The 22,660-nt window shown below is 42.4% G+C and overlaps 1 protein-coding gene across 2 annotated transcripts in view; it reads left to right on the top strand.

Moving 5' to 3' along the window:
* LOC117227051 (neural cell adhesion molecule 2) overlaps positions 1 to 19,622 on the top strand; it is a 303,120-nt gene extending 283,498 nt beyond the window's left edge. The window contains exons 4-16 of one of the 2 annotated variants that reach the window (XM_033481958.2): positions 4,220 to 4,349; positions 8,129 to 8,337; positions 9,629 to 9,739; positions 11,210 to 11,416; positions 11,531 to 11,685; positions 12,743 to 12,887; positions 13,097 to 13,227; positions 14,193 to 14,352; positions 14,480 to 14,779; positions 15,438 to 15,737; positions 15,863 to 16,087; positions 16,374 to 16,534; positions 17,134 to 19,622. In XM_033481958.2, coding sequence (XP_033337849.2) covers positions 4,220 to 4,349; positions 8,129 to 8,337; positions 9,629 to 9,739; positions 11,210 to 11,416; positions 11,531 to 11,685; positions 12,743 to 12,887; positions 13,097 to 13,227; positions 14,193 to 14,352; positions 14,480 to 14,779; positions 15,438 to 15,737; positions 15,863 to 16,087; positions 16,374 to 16,534; positions 17,134 to 17,493 — 2,594 coding nt within the window. In that variant the 3' untranslated portion in view covers positions 17,494 to 19,622. Of the gene's footprint in view, positions 1 to 4,219; positions 4,350 to 8,128; positions 8,338 to 9,628; positions 9,740 to 11,209; positions 11,417 to 11,530; positions 11,686 to 12,742; positions 12,888 to 13,096; positions 13,228 to 14,192; positions 14,353 to 14,479; positions 14,780 to 15,437; positions 15,738 to 15,844; positions 16,088 to 16,373; positions 16,535 to 17,133 lie in introns of both variants that reach the window. The other variant, XM_033481957.2, reaches the window with a different exon arrangement.
* The last annotated feature ends 3,038 nt before the right edge of the window (positions 19,623 to 22,660 follow it).

The following is a 22,660-nucleotide window of genomic DNA, read 5'->3' as shown; positions in this document are numbered from 1 at the left end:
ATATTGCCGAAACATTAGCAAAAATATTTGCTGTAGTCTCGTAATAACAGAATTAATAGTTTCGTCGTAAAAAATTGCCAAAGTAGGCCTAGAATATCTTCTATCGACATTAAACCACCCCTTTTAACATGTTACATGGTTATAATTAATCGCTCATGACTAGCACGATTTTTATTTTCCTGCCGAGTAAAAATTTGAGGATACAGTCGAAACTCTACCAAAAGATCTCGCTAAAGTCTCATAACAATAGGTTTGATAGTTTCATTGTAAAAAATTGCCAAAGTAGGCCTAGGGAATTTCTTACCTAAACGCCATCCCTTTTGAACATATTTCATGGTTATATTCAATCGCTCATAACTAACTCAATATTGATTTTTCTGCGACGTAAAAATTCGAGAATATAGTCGAAGCTCTGCCAAAAAATCTCGCTGAAGTGCCATAACGATAAGTTTCGTAACATCTCGTAGAAAAATTGCCAAAGTAGGCCTGGAATATCTGCTACCTAAGTCAGGCTGTTGCCTTTAAGAAAAATGCAATCTTAGAACAATCGACTGTCAAAATGCATGCAACATTGACGAAGCTTGGTGTATTAATGACCGAAGTTCAGCAAGGAACGGGCGGCCGAACAGAATTCGATGAAAAATGGGGCGGTCAGTATTTCGTCGTGGAAAGTATGATCGCAGTTGATTAAAAATCTCCCGATCGGCTGTTAGTCTTTTTCCAAAGAGGCGCAGCGGCACCTTGGAAACTATCCCGCGGAAATTAACGAGGGTATAAAGGGATCGTAGACGGTAAAAACTGGAAGGCAAAATTAAAGTGCCATGGATCCATGCATGCCAGGTGTTCAGAACGATTAAATCCAGATAAACGATTCGGCCGTCGTTCGGAACGACAGGAAGATTTATCAGTTCTTCCCCGGGATCCATTTCCCATAAAGAGAAGTCTATCTACCAGAGACTTTGTTTTTCCACGGGACTTTCCTCGTGGATCCGGTTTTGTAATCATCTTAACGCGGGGCGCGCTCGCAGATTTCGAATTACGCCGCGAAGAGATTCTCAAATTCCATCTCGAAGAGATTCCCGCGAATGTCCGCGCCGAAACGTTCTCCGTCCCCGCGATTTTCACCAAAAATCGAGTGCATCGAGGTGCGATTCAACGTTGCGCAAAATCGGCGGGAATTATCGTTGCACGCAGCTGCATAATAATTTAACAAAGTCTACTTTAAAATTGCGATTTATCGCGCGACGCGGAATTAAAAGAAATTATCGGATCATTTAATTTCGAACAGAACCGGGAAAAATTATAATTTGCATACTGAAATCTACTGCAGAGTGCAGTCTATAGCTGCGCAGAATTATAAGATATAATCAATGCCGCCCGGCTGCATTATAAAATAAAATGCGATTACATGCGACTCATTAATTAATTAAGTTTCATAAGAGGCGATCTTCAAAGTCGTTTAAAGTCCATTCGACCTTTTTGCGCTAACAATTTTAGTTTCGTAACAACAAAATACAACTTCGCGAAGTGCTTGAACACATCGCCTCTTCTCTTTTTTATTATTATTATTTCTTTCGTTATCAACTTCCAAGGCTGACGCGATCCAAAAATCGAATGGCTTTTCGTCGAAACGATCCCGACGTTTCGATCGTTAACGAAGATTAATTACGGCAGGATTGAAATTGCAATTCGATTAGTATGTTCGAGGCGCTGTTCGGCTGTTCAGATCGAGTGAAAGTGCATCCGGCAGCAGTCGAAACAATGCAGCTCACTTTCAGACGCAGTCTCGACCTCTAATCAATCCGTCGTTGTCTTGGATCTATCGGGTTCGTTCTAATTTATTGCCTATACATTCGCGAGGGTGTTTACCGATTATAATGGATATTCCCGTTGACGTCAGCAGCGATATCATCGGCCACGAGCTTCCGGGCATCCTGTTACGAAGGTTTATTAAGCTGGAAACGCCGCTTGATGGGATTATCCGTACTGCGTGAGATTGAATAAAGTGACGTAACTGCGATCTCAAGGCCGGTTATTATGCTTCCGCGTTCCGCCTCCTTTGCCAAACCCGCGACGACTTCCTCCGACAATGCCAGTCAACACCTCCGACGCTTCCAATTTGATTGATTCAACCTTCGACTTTTCGTTCGCCGGCGATCGGATCGACTTCCGAGATTTTTTTTAAGATAAATCGTAGATGTATCGGAACGGAGGTTTTTGCGTTCGAAAGAGCATTCTTTGGACCACCTTTCAGAATTTTTTTGTTGGAAAGTATAGATCAGTATTAAAGATATAGCTATTTTTCGGACGTCCTGTTTTCGATCGTTAAAATTGCAAATTTGGCATTTCAATCGAGATAGTAATTTTTTTTTAGAGGACCCCTCAAGTTTTCTTAATCTAGTTTCTTGCATTCGAAAGATCATACTTTGGACCACGTTTTCGAATTTTTTTGTTATAAAGTATTGACTAGTATGAAAGATACAGCCGTCTTCTCAGACACTCTTTCGCCAATTATGAATACTTTCAACTCTTGGGAGCAATCAAATCGTCGACTTCAAACATTGATTACGCTTTAAGCGGAAGTTCCACGCAAATATTTTCGCCGGCAAATAGTTGCATAGGCTCTCCTTTAATTAACGAAAATAAGGAAATATAGCATGGCGGAGAGATATAAATTCAGATGGGAAGTTAGTCGAACTGCATTCGAATATTGCTACGGCGACAAGTGGGTGGAACCGGAAGTTTCGATACTTACAGTGGACAGTTTTGCCATACTTCTCCCATACCGGGCAAGGTTATTGGATTCCAATTAATGACTTTTGCAAAATGCCCCGAGGCTCTCAGCCGAAACTAATTTCGAAGTACGGGGATAGTTAAGGCTTCGCCGGTCAAGAAAGATAAACCTGCCGGACATTGCCGAGGGATCATTGTCCTGGAACGGCTTAACGATTGCTTGTTTAAGAGAATAACTTCCTGGCACTTCTCGATCGAGCTTGGCGATCTATGGATCTCAATAAAAACATCAGATCAATTACCGTTTCGGCCGAGGCGTTATTAAATAATCGAGAAAACGATCTTCGAGATACGACTGTATCTTCTACAGTAATCAACATTTTGTAATGAAAGAAATTGCCAGAGTTGGTTCAGAGTATGATCTTTCAAATGCAAAAAGTCCCATCGAAAAATATTCGCATACCTTTTTCTGAAAAATCATTGAATCGACTCGTTTCTTTCACACAAAAATCCTGAATTTATACGTACAATCGAGAATAGTGCGTTTTCAAAATGGCTGTATCTTTTACAATAATCAACATTTTGTAATGAAAAAAATTGCGAGAGTTGGTTCAGAGTATGATCTTTCAAATGCAAAAAGTCCCATCGAAAAATATTCGCAAACCTTTTTCTGAAAAATCGCTGAATCGACTCGTTTCTTTCAAACCAAAATCCTGAATTTATACGTGCAATCGAGAATAGTGCGTTTTCAAAATGGCTGTATCTTTCACAATCGTCAATATTTCCTAACGAAAAAATTCCAGGATCCGGTCCGAACGATAATCTTTCGAATGCAAAAGGTCTGGTCGAAAAACATTCGCGAAGCTTTTCTTGAAAAATCGCTGCATCGGTTGCTTTCAATTTCGCGATAACCCCGTATCTCTTGCAATCGTCAATATTTTCTAACGAAAAAATTGCCAACATCCGATCTACCGAATGCAAGAGAAGATCCATCGGGAAATATTCAGAACGTTCCTCGCAAAAAGCCTGCTGCTGCACCAGTGAATAAAGCTCGGAGCGCAGGATCTTGGTAATAAAAGTACAAGTCGATGAATAAATATAAATCGACGTTCCAGCTGTGCGCGTTATGTCAGCTAATTGAGAAATATCGAAGGAGCGAATCAATGCCGGCAGAAGGAAAACGGAGGAAGGGGAGGAGGGGTGTATTACCGTAATGAAAACATTTCGCTCATTAACGAGAGAGCACACGGTTATATTACTGGAAGAGTGACGGGAGGACTCGTTTGACTAGAAAACTCGATTCGCAGGCCGTGAATTAGCGCGTCCGCCTTTGGACAGCTTCAGCCCGCGGCTGAAGATACAGCTGCGCTACCGAATAATAACATTTTAATATATCTGCTCTTTGACGTCGAGAACTTCCGAAAAATGATTGGCCTTCTCTCCCGTTGGATCACAGTTCTGACAAAAATTCTACTTTATGTTGCAGGACCAGCTGTCGCGTCTCGGGCCGTTATTGAAGGCACGGCAGAGCTGCCTTGTGACATCCGGCCGCCCAGAGACAATGACTCCGCTATTTTGGTCGTGTGGTACAAGAGCGACGTCACGCCCATTTACAGGTGATCTTGATGTTCCTATCGGTTCGTTTATATTCATGGCAGAGAGACGTTTAAACAATTCTTCGCGTCATGGTTCTCTCGATTTCGGCGTTATGTAATTGTTTACGTCGTTGTAACCTTCGCAATTTCCAAGATAATCGAAGAATTTTTGAACCGGGTGTTTCTCGAAGGATGGCAGCAGATTTAAAAAATAGAAGGAGGCCGATTTTTTAACGTTTTGCATCGATAATATTAGAATTGTTCGCGATGTTCCTTCGCGAGTGTTACTTTGCTTTAGCCTGCAGGTTCTCTAGGGAACCTCTGTAACTCCATCAATTTACAGGATATCTTCAAAATTTTTACACCGTAAGCTTCCTAAAGAATGCTGGAAGGCTACTAACATAAGAGCAAACTCGATTTTTTAGATACTCCTTCGGATATCTTTAAACGACTTCGCAAATGTCTCTTCGAGATTGTTCCATCGCTCTATCTTCTCCTCTTTCGAAGCTCCGTAACTGCCACAATTTTCGAGCAATCTTGGAAATTTCGGCACGAAAAATTCGCCAAAGAATCGTAGAAATACGAGAGAGAAGGGAAACGGTTCTCCTGATTAAAGAAAAGACAGGATCGCGTTTAATCCGGCGGAGCTCGAGGCTCGAGAAGCTGGCCTTATCTTGAACCCGGTCGTTTCGAAGCCGGAGGAAGTCAATCCAGCGAGTCCGGCAGAAGTGTAGATCGAATATCGATAGCCCCGGGCCTCGAGCCGGAAGTCGGTAGTTCCAGGATGTCGCTGTTTCGCCGCGGAAGTGGCCGAAACCGGCTAAAATATGTTTCTTGGGCCAACAGAACGTAAGCGGCGCGTACGCGCGCTGCACTTACGCTCGCGCAGCATTAGCCGGCTCGTCGGTACGAACAATAAGGTTTTAGTTTGTAACCGAGCCACGGCCGCGAATTCTCGAAAACTCGAACGCTCCGAGGCATTCGTAGATACGTCCGTAGCCGCGGCGTGGAATTCGATTGCCGGAATTTCAAAGGGAAGTTATTCCGACCCGAAAAATATCGCGCTACTTAAGCTAATTTCCATAATCGCTCCGCGGATCATATTTATCAGAAAATGCATGGCTCCGCGTGAAATATCCGAATCGCGTTAAACGCTTTTCAATTAACTGCCTACGCCGGCCGAAACTGCGTTTTCGAAGCGCGCGAAGCGTAATAGTCGAGTGGAAAAGCACAATTTCGCCTGCTAGAAAAATGAGGATCTTTCGGAATTTTTTCTAGGAAAACTCGCGAGAGTTTCGCGACGAGACCTTTTGCACTCGAAAGATCGTTCTTTGGACCAGCTGACGTATTTTTTCTGTGCAGAAATAGCCGTAATTGCGAAAGTTGCAGCCACGTTTACGAAGGCCTCTTTTTCAATTTTTGTCCCACCTTTTTTAATCGATCGGTGCGGTGATTTATTTACAGAAAATCGATGAATCTTTTAAGATAACTTGCGATAATTAATCGCATTCGAAACACTATACTTTGGACCAGATTTCACGTTCTTTTCGTTTCGGAATATCGACAGTTGCAAAAGATGCAGCCATCTTTACAGATTGCAGAAATACAGCATTTTCATCCTAGATGTAAATTGACAGAACGAATTTTTGTTTATAAGAAAACTTCCAAATCTTTTGGAACGAGATCTTTTGCATTCTGGAGATAGTACCATGGACCGTCTCTCCGATTTTTCCCGTTGAGAAATATTGACACTTGTGGAAGATACTTTTCGGAATCCCTTTCGCCAATTACTTGTTCGAAGTGAAATGATCTGAATGGAGAATTGGAGGTTTAAATTCGAAGAGAAAAATCGATGAAATAATATTTCCGAGTATTTTGGGAGCACGGTACCGGGGAAAACAGGTTGAAACTTTTACGTCCACTCCGGTTATAGTGTCAAAGCCGAGCCTGAACTTGGACTCAGCGGATGTTAATCGGATTAACTTAAAACTTTCAAGCAGTCTCCCCGGCGGATGATATCTTCATAGAAAATGTGAGGATCCGAGGATCAAATGTTTCAAAAATATCCACCGTAATCCTTTGCAACATTAAACACCGTCAACAAGCTACAAAATTATTTACCTCGACCGGTGTAGCAGAAAATTATTTATCTCGCCGGAATTCGATTAATGATATCTACAAAAAAGAAAATGGACAAACATCGTTGATTTACATGAACCAGTGCAATTAACGCCATCGTACGGTCGCCAATGGCTCCCATGACGCCGGAGGCGTACCATAATTCCGCAATAGTCATCGCGTTAACAGCGAGACCAACGGTACCAAAACACGAACCACAAATAATTTCGGTTTTTCGGTTAATTAATGGAAATAATTGCCAAATATTTTCTCTGGTTAGATGCGGTCTACTTTAACGTAACAGCGTAAAGTAGAGTAACTGCGGACGGCCGAGGTTAGGCTAGTCCAGTCGATTTTTAATTGTCCAGCTGACCAATTAAAATCTCTGGTTGACGACTATCGATCCGGAACATGAAACAGGCACACTCTAATAGTGGACCATCACGCAACACGCGCTGGTATTAGTATACTCGGCCCTCTGATAAACCTGCAGCCAATGGCAGCGAGATTAGGGTCACTTTTCGAAAAGGCAATGCCGGAAAATTTGCGAACGGTTCCACAAATTTACGAAGCAGATTCGCCTCTCTGCGATGGCCAGGTCCATTTTGACCCAGATGGATCAACACTAATTAATCAACTTATTTCAGTTCATTATCGAGCACTTTTAACAACACGATTGATAAACCGATCTCAGTCTAAGAATATCGTTTTCGAATAAGGTTTAATTAGAAAATGATTTACACTGATCAACGTTGTGTACGTATTTTAATGTACACAATTGATTTATGTACATAATTAATTTACATGGAAATTGGTGCAGCATTTTAGAATACACGTTCATGGTCTTCTCGACCAATTTATTCGAATTATCGTGGTTTTTTTTTGGAACACGCTCATTATGCATGTAATTAATTAATTCAGATTAATGTTGCACTTTTGGAAAACGTTATTTATTCGGACTTGCATCACGTTTTGGAATATATATGTACTTGGAAGCATAAAATTAATTAACATGCCGTGTTATTAAAGTTGTTGTTAATTTTCTTATTAAATCATCTTAAATTTGGAAAAAAGCACTCTTACGTGCAACATTGTGCAATGCTTGTTTTAATCGAACAAGCATTGTATTTCCGGATGTACAATAATGTCTCTCTAAGTGACGCTCAGATTGTTCACAGAAATGGAGATTGTTCGAGCCTTGCGCCTCCTTTTTATAGTTGAGATTGAGAATCGGTAATTATAACAACGAGGCGCAAGACTCAAATTAATCGTGTGGAATCAAATTTTTGTGGACAATCTGAGCGTCAATTAGAGAGACATTATAGTACAGTAATTATTGACGCTCAGGTTGTGCACAAAAATGGACAATTTGGGAAGAGGAGATACGATTATTCGAGTTTTGCAGCTTATTTTTATAGTTGTTGACAATTCGTAACTATAATAACGAGGCGCAAGACTCAAATTAATCGTATCTCCTCTTCCCAAATTGTCCATTTTTGCAGACAATCCGAGGGTCAATTAGAGAGACATTACTGTACTTCCAAGCATAAGATCAATTTATTGATTCGTAATTGATTGCCTTGGTATTAAATCTTAACAAAATACGACCGGACCGCCTGCCAGCGGTCCAAATGAAATATGCAACGAAAATTAACGAAAGGCTCCGGAACACTCTGTTCCAGTTACGACATGAGGGGCAAACACTCGGAGAAGGCCTCCCATTGGAACGATAAGGATCACCTGAACGACCGGGCATTTTTCAGAACGGTCACGGAACCGGCCACCTTAAATATAAATCAGATCGAGGAGAGGGACGAGGGGGAGTACAGGTGTCGCGTCGACTTCGCCAAAAGTCCGACCAGAAACTCCAGGATCCATCTCACCGTGATCGGTTCGTTAAACGAATTCTCCATGCTCCTTTCGATAACATTCCGCGAGCTATTTTTCTCATCAAATTTCTTCGAAATATTCTTAAGATAACAATCCGATTTTGCAGCGTTGCGATTCATACGATCGCGACGAGTCCGTAGAAGAAATTTAATCCTGACCTCTTTAATCACCGTGTCTCGCGAAAATTGTTAGCACATCGAATTTCTTTGCGATAAAAATTCTTCAAGATGCAAATTTCGATCTTGCTATTTTTGAATAAGATGATACCAGCGTCGCGGTTCGTTTAATCTCGTAAAATCCACATCGCCGTTTCCACGAAGCAACGCTAACGGCGTGACGATACGTAAGCGTAATTTAGGTAGGCTCGCGGCTAAAACACGGAAGAATTGTACGTAGTACGCGATCGTTTCGAGGTCGGCCGGCGCAAAAATTGCTGCGCCGAGCACGGAATTTATCAATTAATCTCCCCGGACGATGATGGAGCCTCGAATAAGTACCTGGTTCCTTGGAGAAGTACTAATTGAAAACGCAGACGGAAATTTAATTAAACGAATGTATAGATCAAGAGGTGGGGAGGGCGGGGGTTAACGTCTATTTAATCACATTGTTACACTTTGAAAATCGGGAGATTAATTGCTCCGGCTTTGTACGTTTCGCCGAGCTTGGGAAACAGACTCCGGGTCACTTCTGATCCAGTCTTGCAAAAACATCGCGCGAAATTCGAAAGCGAAGCGATCGAATTCGCGGGGAATCCGAGGCAATTGAAACACGGAATTCGAAATAATTGAAATGCGACTACGAAATTGTTGCGACAAGCGGAAATCATACCTTGAAGCGATTGAAACGGCACGTTGAAATTATTATTGCAACTGGACATAGTCGGACTGGAAATAATTGAACTGGAAATAGTCGAACTCTACAAAATCGAAATTAAATCGAACCAAAAAGTAACGAAAACGAAACATTAAAATTGCTGTCGCGATTAAAGCTAATTTAACCGAAACATTTAAATCGGAAATAATAAAAATAGCATTTCGAAATTGCCATCGCGACCGGAAACGATCGTGATTGAACAATTGAGATGCTACACTCGTAATTACTATCGCGGCTGAAGTTCAACGAACACGAAATAATTTCGATAAAACTCTTCGAGATAATTGAAATCTTAACGAGTTCGAGGACTCGCTGAGAATCGAATCGGTCCCCAATGATCGCGAGGCGTTCGACGGTCGCGAGCACCGATTCCCCGCGGATCGTCGCGCCGCTAATTCATTTTTGTTCTGACACCACAGTGCCGCCGCAGAAGCCAAACATAATCGACGAGCTCGGGAAGACGGTGCTATCGGTGGCAGGACCATACGGGGAAGGCGGCGACATGAAGCTGCAGTGCCTCGTCACCGGAGGCGAGTATTCCATTTTAATTGAGAAGTTTCCTCGCGCGGCCCGTGTTTTCTTCCCCCCCTTTTTTATCGGGCCGACGGTCGCAGTCGCTCGATGTTTAGCTGTTTAGCACACGATAAATTCCGTCCGTTTAAACAGCCGGTAATGGTTTGCAAACACTCCTCTTTCCGATCCATCCGATCTCACCGGCTCGAAACAACGTGGACGCGGCGACGGTACTTTTTTCGGTGCGTCCTCTGATCATCGTTGCCACACGGTCGAAACGGAAGCCCGAAAAAATGCTTCCTCCTCCCAGTTATAGAAATTTCTCCCTTACCGATCCTCGATCCAGACTTTACGCGAAATTTCCAACCCCCGAAACATCGACGATATTCAGAATACTGTAACTTCGTGAGAAAAAATCGTAGAACAAGGAAACTAAACTCATTTTAAAGCTCGAAGTATCTACTTTTGGAGACCGTCCGTCGATTTCTTCAAAAAAATTTATTCGCGACACGGTGGATGAGAAACCTCGATCCAGACTTTACGCGAAATTTCCAACCCCCGAAACATCGATGGTATTCAAAATACTGTAACTTCGTGAGAAAAAAATCGTAGAACAAGGAAACTAAACTCATTTTAAAGCTTGAAGTATCTACTTTTGGAGACCGTCCGTCGATTTCTTCAAAAAAATTTATTCGCGACACGGTGGATGAAAAACCTCGATCCAGACTTTACGCGAAATTTCCAACCCCCGAAACATCGACGATATTCAGAATACTGTAACTTCGTGAGAAAAAATCGTAGAACAAGGAAACTAAACTCATTTTAAAGCTCGAAGTATCTACTTTCGGAGACTGTCCGTCGATTTCTTCAAAAAAATTTATTCGCGACACGGTGGATGAAAAACCTCGATCCATACTTTACGCGAAATTTCCAACCCCCGAAACATCGACGATATTCAGAATACTGTAACTTCGAGAACAAAAATTGTAGAACAACGAGACTGAACTCATTTCAAACCCTGAAGTCTCTGCTTTTTCCGTGTATAATTCATTCTCGTCGAAAAAATTGTTCGAAGACACGGCACGCGAGAAACTATAAGGGCGAGTCGCGAGGCTCGGATAATCGTATCTCCTCATCCCAAATTGTCCATTTTTGGTCCAATCGATCGACCGCTGTTATTAATCGGTACCGTCCATTTCGCTTAAAATCAACTATCTAACAACGTTCCACACGGAAAATTAGCGACAGTTTAAGTCATCGTTTCGCCGTCCCTCGACTCGTTCGAACGAAACAAGCGAAAGCATCGGAAGCATCTTCGTCGGGCCTCGGAAAAAGCCACGTCGCGCTTACAAATTTTTATCTCCGAAACTATTTGTCCGACATAGCTGACACCTTTTTCATCCGAATCGGAGAGCCTCGAATTACCGTGCGAAAAAATGTGCTCCCGTTAAGAAGTCGATTATCGAGGGCGGCATAAATTGTTCCAGGTCGGCCGGAGCCGGTGGTGAAATGGTGGCGAGGCGAGATGCTTCTGGACTCGAAGGACGAGCAAGGCGAGTTCCCGTCGCTCCGCAGGAACACCCTGCTCGTGAGACAACTATCCAGGGCGGATCTTCACGCGGTGTTCACGTGCCAGGCGTCGAACAACAACATCAGCCAGCCAGTTTCTGCTTCGGTGGCGATCGAGATGCACCGTCGGTTACCGTTTTCATAGTACACGCCGATACCCGGCATCTCGACGCGATCTTCGAGCTTTCGTTGATAATTCTGAAATAAATATCCTTCTCTTTTCTTCTTTTCTACCACAGTGAAGCCGCTGAACGTAACGATATCGAGCAACGAGCACGCGCCTCTCAGCGCCGACAGGAAGTACGAAATCGTTTGCCTGACCGTGGGATCGAGGCCTCCCGCCAAGTTGTCTTGGTTCATGGACGGCAGAGTATTGACAAATCACACGGAGGAGGTATTGTTGTCCCTCGGTGAACCTGCCCTCCATTGTACTTTATTGTACCGCGTTATACACCTCTTGGCGTTCCATCACGTTTCATTAGATTCCATCGTACTTCCTGCTGCTTCATTATACCACTGTACACTTGGTCGGATTTCATTAGTCATCGCCGAATTTATTTGTATTTCACCGTGCTCGGTTGGAATTCATTAGTCTTCGCTGTCTTTGCTTGCACTTTCACCCTGTGTTTTCTGTTCGCCCACCATCGTCTACTTTATCGTATCTCATCGCACTTCCCTACATCTAATTTCACGGCACTCCATTTTGTTACACATAATCGTGTTCAACGGCGTTTCATTTTATTCCACTTTCCCCGTACAGCGTTGTATTTAATTGTATTCCATTTTGTTCCAATCTATCCTACTTTGTTCCATTTCGTTCTACTTAATTTCTCTTAATCGCACTTAATCGCGTTTAATCGCGTTTAATCGCATTTTTAATTGTATTTTATTTGATTCCACTCTGCCCCACCTTCTTTCACACCAGTCGCAGTCGATTTTACTTTGTCCCACATCGATTCACCTTATACAGCAACGTCTCCCTAACTGACGCTCAAATTGTCCACAAGGATAGCCAATTTGGGAAAAGGAGATAGGATTATTCGAGCCTTGTACCTCGTTTTTTATAGTTGTTGACGCTTCGTGACTATAAAAACGAACCGCAGGACTCGAATAATCGTATCTTCTTTTCCCAAATTGTCCATTCCTCTGTACAATCTTAGCGACAATTAGAGAGACATTACTGCATTCCACATTGTTCTACTCCAATTTATCCGATTTCTCTTGAGTTTACTCGACTCCACTTTGTCCCCAACTTCGATCTATCTTTCTCTACTTTGTTCCAACCTTGTTCGATCGATATTTTCGTTTCAACCCCGGTCCGGTCTCCTCGCATTCAATTCTTAATTGTCCCCGGAGTATCAGGCTTGCTTGGGTTAGTTTGACGACCTTTGCCGCCGTCCGACGATAGTTCCCGTGCAATCTTAACGCGAAATGCAACTTCGACATTAAAGATATCCGAGGACGGGAACAGGACGAGTTCCACGCTAATTTTGAAGCCGACATTACTCGATCACGACAAAGTAATTACTTGCCGGGCGGAGAACAGCAAAGTTCAACGGGGCGTGCTGGAGGATACGTGGAAATTAAACGTGTACTGTAAGTACGACGCGCCGCGTGGCTCCCTATCTATCTTATTCAACATTATAAACAAAGTAGAGCCAGAGCCGGCTTGCCACCGAAGTATTATCCGAGTAACTCGGATATCCGGTAGCAAATCGGGGATCGGCGAACCCCGTTGTCTCGCAGTAAAATAATGCCGCGAACCGCTTCCATGACGCTACTCTAACCGCTTTATTCTATTTCAGACGTTCCAATCTTGCGTCTGGAATTAGGGTCGAACATGAACCCGGACGACATCGAGGAAGGGGACGACGTGTACTTCGGGTGCAAAGTGAACGCCAACCCCGCCGCTTACAAAGTAATATGGAAGCATAATGTTAGTTGAAGCGTATGCAACATTCTCCATTAATTAATATTCCAGCCCGGTCAGGCAGAATCTTATGGAACAACGGAGCCCGCGTTGTTTGCTCGGCGTAGAAAGCAATTACCGGTTTGAAAAAAACAACAAAACTATGCATTACGACTAATATTATCAGCTTGTTCCACGAATCAATATTCAATTTCGCGAACGATACAGCCCGCGATTATTAGCCGGCCGCGTACATTATAATTTCCAATTTCAAGGATAATAATGTCTGCAATTTAACTTATTCGATAAATCGATTCTCGCGATTTATATTGATACAGTAATGTCTCTCTAATTGACGCCCGGATTGCCCACAAAAATGGAGAATTTGGGAAGAGGAGAATCGGTAATTATAACAACGAGGTGCAAGACTCAAATTAATCGTGTGGAATCAAATTTTTGTGGACAATCCGAGCGTCAGTTAGGGAGACAATCTGAGCGTCAGTTAGGGAGACATTACTGTACATTATTGTGTACGAGCTGAGGGACTATTTGAGAGAATTTATTGTGCCACTTTCGACGTGACCTATTTCGAAGGCTACGAAATCAATTCTGATAATGTAATGAGAGACAGTAATGTCTCTCTAATTGACGCTTAGATTGTGCAGAAAAATGGACAGTTTGGGAACAGGAGATACGATTACTCCGGCTTTGCACCTTGTCTTTATAATCGTTGACAATCGGTAACTATAAAAACGAGCCGCGAGGCTCGGATAATCATATCTCCTCTTCCCAAATTGTCCATTTTTCTGGACAATCTGGATCTAATTATCCGAAATTGTAAAAAAAAACGGTGCTCGCTGTTCGATCCGTACACGAAAATTCTATCCGTGTTACGCCACACAGCACGTTCTGCTCCCGTATATATATATAATTGATCCACCTTTTGTGAAACGAGAAATAAAATAAATCGGTGTGTGCGCGGTCAATTTTAGGGGAACGTGATTCAAAACAACGTAAAGAACGGCGTGATAGTGCAGCAGTACGACCTGGCTTTGAGGGTGGTCAATCGCTCCCAGGCCGGAAATTATACATGTATCGCCAGCAACGTCGAAGGAGACGGTTACAGCAACAACGTGGAACTGAAAATTATGTGTAAGCTATGCCCGCATTCTAATCTCTCCGCGGGAAAAGAAAGAAGGGTGGGGGGAGAGAGAGAGAGAGGAGAGAAAGAAAAAAAAGAAGGTCGAACGCCCTCCCCTCGCATATTTCACGTTTCCAGACAAACCAATCTGCGTGCCGGATCAGAAGCGAATTTATGGTGTAACCAGACTAGAAGACGCCAGGATCATTTGCAGGGTGGAGGCTTATCCGCCGCCGGACAGTTTCCGGTGGACGTTCAACAACACCGAAGAGATGGTGGACGTGCCTCAAGCGCGTTACAAGAATTCGACCGGGCACATGCAGAGCGTTCTCACCTACCGGCCGGTCACTGAAATGGACTACGGCACGGTTTTTTGCTCGGCCAGTAATACCCCCGGCCAGCAGAAAAATGCTTGCGTGTTTCACATCATTCCGGCGGGTACGCTCTTGTCAAAGGATATTTATTGCCATTGTGCCGGTCGCTCGAGCCATTTCGGGGAGGGAAAAAACGTCGCGTTCATTATTCATTAAAAAAGAAAATTACGACGGCTTTCTAACGGCCCAAGTACTTTATGGTCGCCGCTGCGACCGAATAAGTTTCAATTAGAAATAACGTGTGACTACGGTACATCCGGTCCCGAATACGGAAAAATGCTATTCTTGTATGATAATGTTATTATTATTTATTTATTATATTATTCATTTATTCGTTATATTATTATTTATTTATTTTATATTGATATTATTATTATTTTTTATATAGTATATATAATATATATGCAAAATCCGAGGTCTAGTTATTATATAATTATTATATAATATAACAATTATATTTATTATAATATAATTATTATAATATATTATTATAATATTATATTTATTATAATATAATTATTGTATATATTTGTTATATTATAATAACTGTACCGTGGATTTGACGCATTTATACCAAAAACGAATAGACGAAATTTAGAACAACGAAGCTATTGAACGAATTCAAAGACGTCCATGTATTTATTACATTTAACGCGCTGAAAATCTATTTTTCCCACCCAAAAAGCCGCGTGGTCCGATAACAAAGATCTCGCTGCGAACAGGTAAACCGGAATCGCCGTACAACTGTACCCTATCGAATCAAACAACAAAGTCATTGTCGGTGGAGTGTTTCGCCGGGTTCGACGGCGGACAGCCGCAGCATTTCCTCTTGGAAGTGTTCGACCAGGCGACGGGAAAGCTGCAGGCGAACGTCACGTCGAAAGAAACGGCCGCGTTCACGGTCCAGGATCTGGAGCCCGGGAAGGTCCTGAACATGCTTTTGTACGCGGTGAACGCGAAGGGCAGAAGCGACCCAACGTTGCTCGAGGGATTCACGTTGAAGATCGCCGAGAAGCAAACTGGTAAAAGAAACTAATGCTGCTAGATCGAGATAGACTATTAAGAATAGGCTCGTAGGGTCTAATACAGTCGACGAGGACCGGCCTTCGACCTACTGACACAAGAGCAGTGCGTGTTCTGTTCACAGGTACCCCGGTGCCATTCGAGATCACCCCGTTGCTAGGGGGTTTGATCGGAGTGGTAACCGCGTTGCTTTTGATCACCATAACCATCCTGGCGGCCATGAAGATCCGAAGCGACAGAAGAACCCAGAGGCCGAACGATCTGCCGTTGAAGAAGGGAACCGCGCCCAGTTCCGAGGACCTTTACGACACCGACGACAGAAATCCCGACGTGGTACCCATAAACAAAGGTACGCAACGTTTCCGAATTACAGTAATGTCTCCCTAACTGACAGATTGTGCATGAAAGTGAACAATTTGAAAAGAGCAGATGCGACTATACGAGCCTTGCGGTTCGTTTTTATAGTTATAGATTGCTAACCACTATAAAAACGAGCCGCAAGGCTCGAATAATCGCGTCTCCTCTCCCCAAATTGTTCATTTTCGTGAACAATCCAAGCGTCAATTAGAGAGACGTCACTGTAATCGCGCCGTCTTGTGCGAGATCGTCGTTTTAACGAGACATCGAACGTACAGGCTCGGACTATCAGCTGACTGGTTCGATATCCGGGACGCCATTGGCGGTGCAAAGTACCCCGGACGGTCTGCCGCCGTCTTCGCTGTCGGTTCAACAAGTGAACCATCTTCAAGGATTGCCGCCGTACTCGCACGAGTACAACAATTACCCCACGTTACCGGTAAACGAGACTACAACCGGAACAACTCTCGTAGCTAGTTCGTCGTTGATAATAGGGGAAGATCGGGCTCGATGGAACAGCGGTTTCTCCCAGAAATGTTCGGTGCTCGGAATCGAAACCGGCAAATCCGAGAATACTAAGACGCGATTTAAAAAGAGAAAAAGGCAGTGGCCAGCGTGTCGGTACACATTAATACGAATACATAGCAATGCTAGAATAAAAATGATGACTTAACCTTTTTATTTCTAATTTTTCGCCACGATTCGAAGGCAATTCGGAGGGCACGTGACACGATTCGAAGGCAATTCGAAGGCTACACGATTCGACGTACCTAAAACCTGCGTTGTCCTCCAGAAAAACCGTCGACCCTTGGCATCGACGTAGCGATAAATTACATAGGCGTAGTACCAGCGCAGGGAAATTCGCGGCAACCCTAATTTTTGTCATTTCCGGGAGAGATTGCCGTATTACGGCGGACAAAGAATTGTTCTCAAGATTCGCGGCTTCCGTCGATCCCTTTAATCGCCTCTATCCTCTGCCCTCGGTCCTCCCCGTCGTCGATATCGGGCTCCCCGTTAACGAATTAATTAATTTTGCAGCTGTCAGGCGAAATAACGTACGCGGAGCTCTGCCTAACACGACCAACGACCCTGTCGACGTTAGCGAACGACGCCAAGTTGACTAGCATAAGCGGAGTGGGTAGTTTAAGCACCATCCAAGGGTACGGCGGCGGAGTCGTGGGCGCGAAGCCGTTCGCAAAGGAGTCGACGATCTACGCGTGTATAGATCACAACGCCAGGCCGTCGAAGATCGACGTGTCGAGTGCGTCGTCGTGTGCGCCGACGCCGCTGTCGGCGAAGAGTGCGTTCCAGGACTTAAATGTCGGCAAACATCATCCCTCGATAGAGATCGTGACCGTTCGCACCCCGTTGATCTCCACCCAGGAGAGCTGTGTATAGGGATGCGACCCTGACGCGCTGAACGTCAACGAGTACTATGTTTGATGTGGTCACGAGGATGTGATTAGGCGGCGCGTCCGGCTGCTCGCGGGATCCAGTTAACCGTTTCTCATAACTTAAGACCCTATTATGCTCTTCAATGTGTGGTGTAAAGTAGTCGAGAGAGAGAGAGAGAGAGAGAGAGAGAGAGAGAGAGAGAGGCCGTCGTGCCGGTGGATCTTAACTATGACGAATGGAACAAAGGACATAGTGCAGGAACACACGGAGGAACAATCAGTGTTCGATAGCGTTAATTATTCTTCAAGGATATTGATCGACGTAACATGAATTTGATCGAGGAGACTGATTTAAACAAACATCTTAGCGCGTAACCGGCTGGACAATTTTTAATTAGCCTGTGGATCTTCGTGCATTTCCCAGAAGAACGATCGGACAGATTCGAGGGGATTCGAATCAAGAATTAAGGGAGGGTTTTATCGTTTAGTGAAAATTATCGAGGGGCAATTTGTTTCTGTGCACCGAGGAGACGATTATGATTTTGCATGAAGATCTATGGTCTAGTTAGAGTTCTTGTGTTGACCGTACATGTGTTATGCAACAAACTTTAACGATATTATTATTATTATTATTATCATTATTATTATTATATTATCATTATTATTAATATTAAGTTCTCCGGTTTTGTACGACAATGATTTTGTATATTGCATATGTTGCTCGATAGGAAGAATAATGATTTTCGATTATTCAATTGAACGAAATGAATTTTATAAATATATATAAATATAAATATATATATATATATATTTGTTGCTTTTAAAGTATGTATTAAATATTATAAAGAAAAATGTAAAGTATACAGAGAACGTAATTAGGATGTACGACGTATGATTTGATATTTTCGACTTTCCGACCGATTTTCATTCGCACAAATTAACTTTAAATACTTCCATTCCATGAAACTGCTTCTGATTAAGTCTTCTGTACTATCACCGACGATCTTACAAGCGTATACTTTCCCCGAATGCTTGCGAGAAAGTTCTTAATCGAACGCGTTCCGCTAGGTGTTTAACGAATTAATTACGTTACAATTTAGCCAAGGTCGGAACTAAGTTGAGAGAAGCAGTTCGGTAGCGAACATTCCACTGCCTCTTCCGATGACCAATTTTATTACAACGCGCGGGGAGGGCATCCGTCTACGCCCCTAACTTATGCAGAAATTTAAGTAATTAGGTGTACCATAAATTCGACAATTCGACGGATAAATTGTCTCGGCACCAATTTAAAAGAATAAGAACTAAATAAGTATTTATTTCGTCTATCGAACACACTTCGAATAAATAAGTTCTATCTAAGCTTGAACTTACCGATCTATTAACGAATGCGTAAAATCCACAGTCTAATTACAATTGTAACGCGTCTGTATCGCGGAGAATGTGTTTCATTCGATGCGATAATCAACGAATCATTTTTCTTGGGTTGTACAATTTAAGGAATCGAACGAAAAATCTCTCCACGTATCTTCCTCCTGTTGTAGAAACAATGGAACTTTCTCGCCGGTGTACACTTCTTGATTTCGTTCTAACTTCGCTGGAACTTATAATTTTCCTAACATATTCGGTTTCCGTATGTGTTCACGAGATGTACTACATGCATTCTGGTAGCTGATAAGAATGGATACGTGTTATAAAAAGAACTTGTTTGTAAATATGTGATTATAAGAATGTGAAACTACGAGAACGTTGCGGGGGGGGGAGAAAAAGAGGCGAAACGTAAATAGGGGGGGGACAACAACGTAATCGTAGGTTTTTTTAATAAGCGAACGTACCTAGGTTTTGAAAATCGAGGTTTATAAAAGAGTAAATTAAGAGTGATATCGGTACCGTTTGCGGCCCGACGATCGTCCGATCGTGTTCCCCTCGAACGTCGATCAACAATTTGTTCGAAAGAACGCGGGCCTGCGATTCGTTGGGCCGCGAATAGTACGAGCAGTGAGTGTGTATGATTGTCCGAACCAATCATGACTTTGTAAAGAAAGTTCAAGTTCATATACTATAATATTTAAGTTGTATTGTACGCGTATCAGATTTTGTTCGCAAACGATACAATAAAAGACAAGTTTTCAGAAAGCTGTTATGCTGTTGCCGTTTCATTTCACTTTTCAGGGAGATTTGTCCGCGGCTGACTTTCCGTTCACTCGCGCCACTTGATTGCCTCGGCAGGTACAGTAAAGCACGTCGATGATGAGTCAGACGGCATATGTTCGCCGGCGCCTGCTTTATTATTGCTTTGTACTACTCGCGGCGCTCGAAAAGACCGTGAACTTCCAAGGAGTACGAGTCGATAATAAACCAGACGGCCGCGATCGTCGACGTCTGACTTATTACTGTCTCATACTACTCGTAGTGCTTTATAATAGAACTCGTCAAATTATAGATATCCCGAAGCAATTATTATTGAATCGAAGGATCAACATTTTTGCAACGAGAGAAGAGAATGAAATTGACGCGCTAGAAATACGCTGCTTCAAATAATTAATTAAGACATCGTATTGAAGGTTAAGCAAGAGAAAAATAGCACGCGTATCGAAGAGGACGTTCACGTTATAATTTAATGTCGATGAGAGAAAGTTACGTTACCTTGCTTCTGCATTACGGAGATTGTTGTACGATTGAACGTTCTTGTCACAGGGAAACACTTTTAAACACATTGCAACGAGTCCAAACATTAAATATTAATAAAACAGTATGCTGCGCGTTTGAGGAAACTGTGCCAACTGAATACGATTAATGGCTCCCGATTCATCGATATAAATCGATAGCGCTCTGTCGGCCGATTATCGAAACCGCGCGGAGAGAACTACGTACATATTTCGCGCGGTTTTTCCGGCACCTGTTGCGCGCGTGTGCTGCGGTCAGTTCTGTTGAAATTTCTGAGAAGTTTGGAGCCTGATAAGTAAGAATACGGTAATATTGCTAGGACAATGGATCGTCTTCCTGCTGTCGATGTAAGCACTGTTTTTCCTGTTGTTATAAATGTATTCTCTGTTTGAATCGTTCTAACCTCTATCGACGCGCATGCTCGATTCATCTGCGCGTGCATTTCGTTGGAACAGTCTGGAAAGATCGATATTAACACGGAATATTTAGCATGTAATTCTTGAATGAAGTTTATAGAGAAATCTCGTGATCGACGTATGAAAAATCAAAGAACATTTCTACGCGCCGCGTCTCTACTTTATCGACGCGTTACCCTGTATCGATAACTTGCCGAACGATTCGAACGTTTTACCGTTGCGTGGATCGCCGGTGCATCCATGAAACGAGCTTCGGAATCGTCGCACCGGAGGCGCCACTTGCAAACTCGATATTTCGCGTGGAAGAATTTTCGAATTGAATTGAAACAAGCTCGAACCTTCTCGTGATATTTAAAAAAACGAATATATCACCGTGTTCGGGAAAATCTGTAGAATCGTTTCTCATATGAAACGTTCCTGTAGCTATCGCCGTTCGAGCGCAAAAAATTCTCATATTCGATCTATCCTAACGACGAGCATTTTGGACTAGATAAAAATCCTCGGACTCACGTGTCGACCTTAATTGAACTTTTATTAATTTTCCTACATTTTCGGCGTCCCTGAAAGAATTTCGGAGAGCGTGTGTGTATACGATGCGAGTATATATAAAATATAACATACTTTTTAGAAGCTAGCAGATCACATAATCTCACGAGAAATAGAGTTTCTTGAACGTTGTGCATGTATGGCCAAGTACTTAGCTCACTCATTAAACGCATTTGTATCCTTAGAGACTAACCGTTAAACAATAGTGCCCTAGAATTTGTGAACAGACGATACAAAACGCAAACGGCGAAACTGATAACAGAATAATCATGTTTATTGAAGACGTAGCGACAGATATGTATATAATTAATTACAATATTTATATCAATGGGGAAAAGAAATAAGCCGAAGAAATGTCCAGAAGAATGTTCGGATAAAGATCGAAGGGATCAAGAAAGAACAAAATTATACAGAAAACAGACCCGTACAAACGTTTAACGCCGTATGAATTCGCGCGTTTCGCTGCTATACTTAAAACAAAACGAAAAACACCTGTTCGACGGAAGGGGCCCCGTCGACAAACCCTTCTCAGTGTAAACGTTTCGACCGAAGGAAACGGCGTGGTACGAATTCGTCGTCGTCGTAGAAGTGTTTAAAAAACTAATGGCTATGCTTACGTGTACATAATAATTCATTTGTCATGAAACACTCCGAGCAGAGTTCAACAAGAGTGTGTCCGAAACAACGTGACAAATCATCGAGATCCTTCTAATGCTTGTCCGTGGAAACGTCGAAAATGATCGTGCCTGATTACGAACGAACCGAGAAAAGTGAAAAAACGTCCCGTAGAAAAATCGAAAGAATCGGTCTAAGCGTAGTCGTGTAGAAATCTTCGAGGTACGCAAACAGTCCAGTTTGTAAAACAGTTTTCGGCGCAGTAACAGTAATTAGCTCAACAAGCATTAGAACAGTGAAAATAGTAAAAAGTTCCGAGACCCTTATAGAAAAATCGCGCATTTTGTAAATTTTCATTTTTTGTCTGTTATATTTATACATCTCTCGAGTGGAAGGTCAGGCTTCTTATTATTCAAGTATAATGGCTTACGGCTAGGTGTAGATACTTTTACGCTCGATCGAACATAAATTTCGGTGCTTGTTTTTTGCGCGCGGCTGTCGGACCAACAATGGCAGCCATTTATAAATTTGAACTTCGTTCTTCCTTCTTTCTCTCTTTTATTTTAATCTTTAATTATATAATGTGTACGGTGGTTCCATTGGTTTCCTTGGATTTTTCTGTTCTCGCTGTACAATTAACAATTTCTTTTTTTCGGTGGTAGTTCAGCTATCATTGTTCTGCCTAACAGCCATAGATGGTAGAGTTGCCATTATGCTATATTCGATTTTTCTATTCTATCAAAGTAAATTTCGTATCGTAGTAAATTAAATTAAATTATGTTATGTTAGTTTATTTAGTTGTATCGTAATATTTTATGTTATTATTATTATTACTATTATTATTAGTATTATTAGTATCATTATTAGTATCATTATTATTATTATTATTATTATTATTATTATTATTATTATTATGTTACGTTATGTTGT

Source organism: Megalopta genalis, chromosome 5, assembly GCF_051020955.1.
Source record: "Megalopta genalis isolate 19385.01 chromosome 5, iyMegGena1_principal, whole genome shotgun sequence".
NCBI lineage: Eukaryota > Metazoa > Arthropoda > Insecta > Hymenoptera > Halictidae > Megalopta > Megalopta genalis.
The sequence above is the reverse complement of the archived record's forward strand: the minus strand, read 5'-3'. Positions and strand labels throughout refer to the sequence as shown.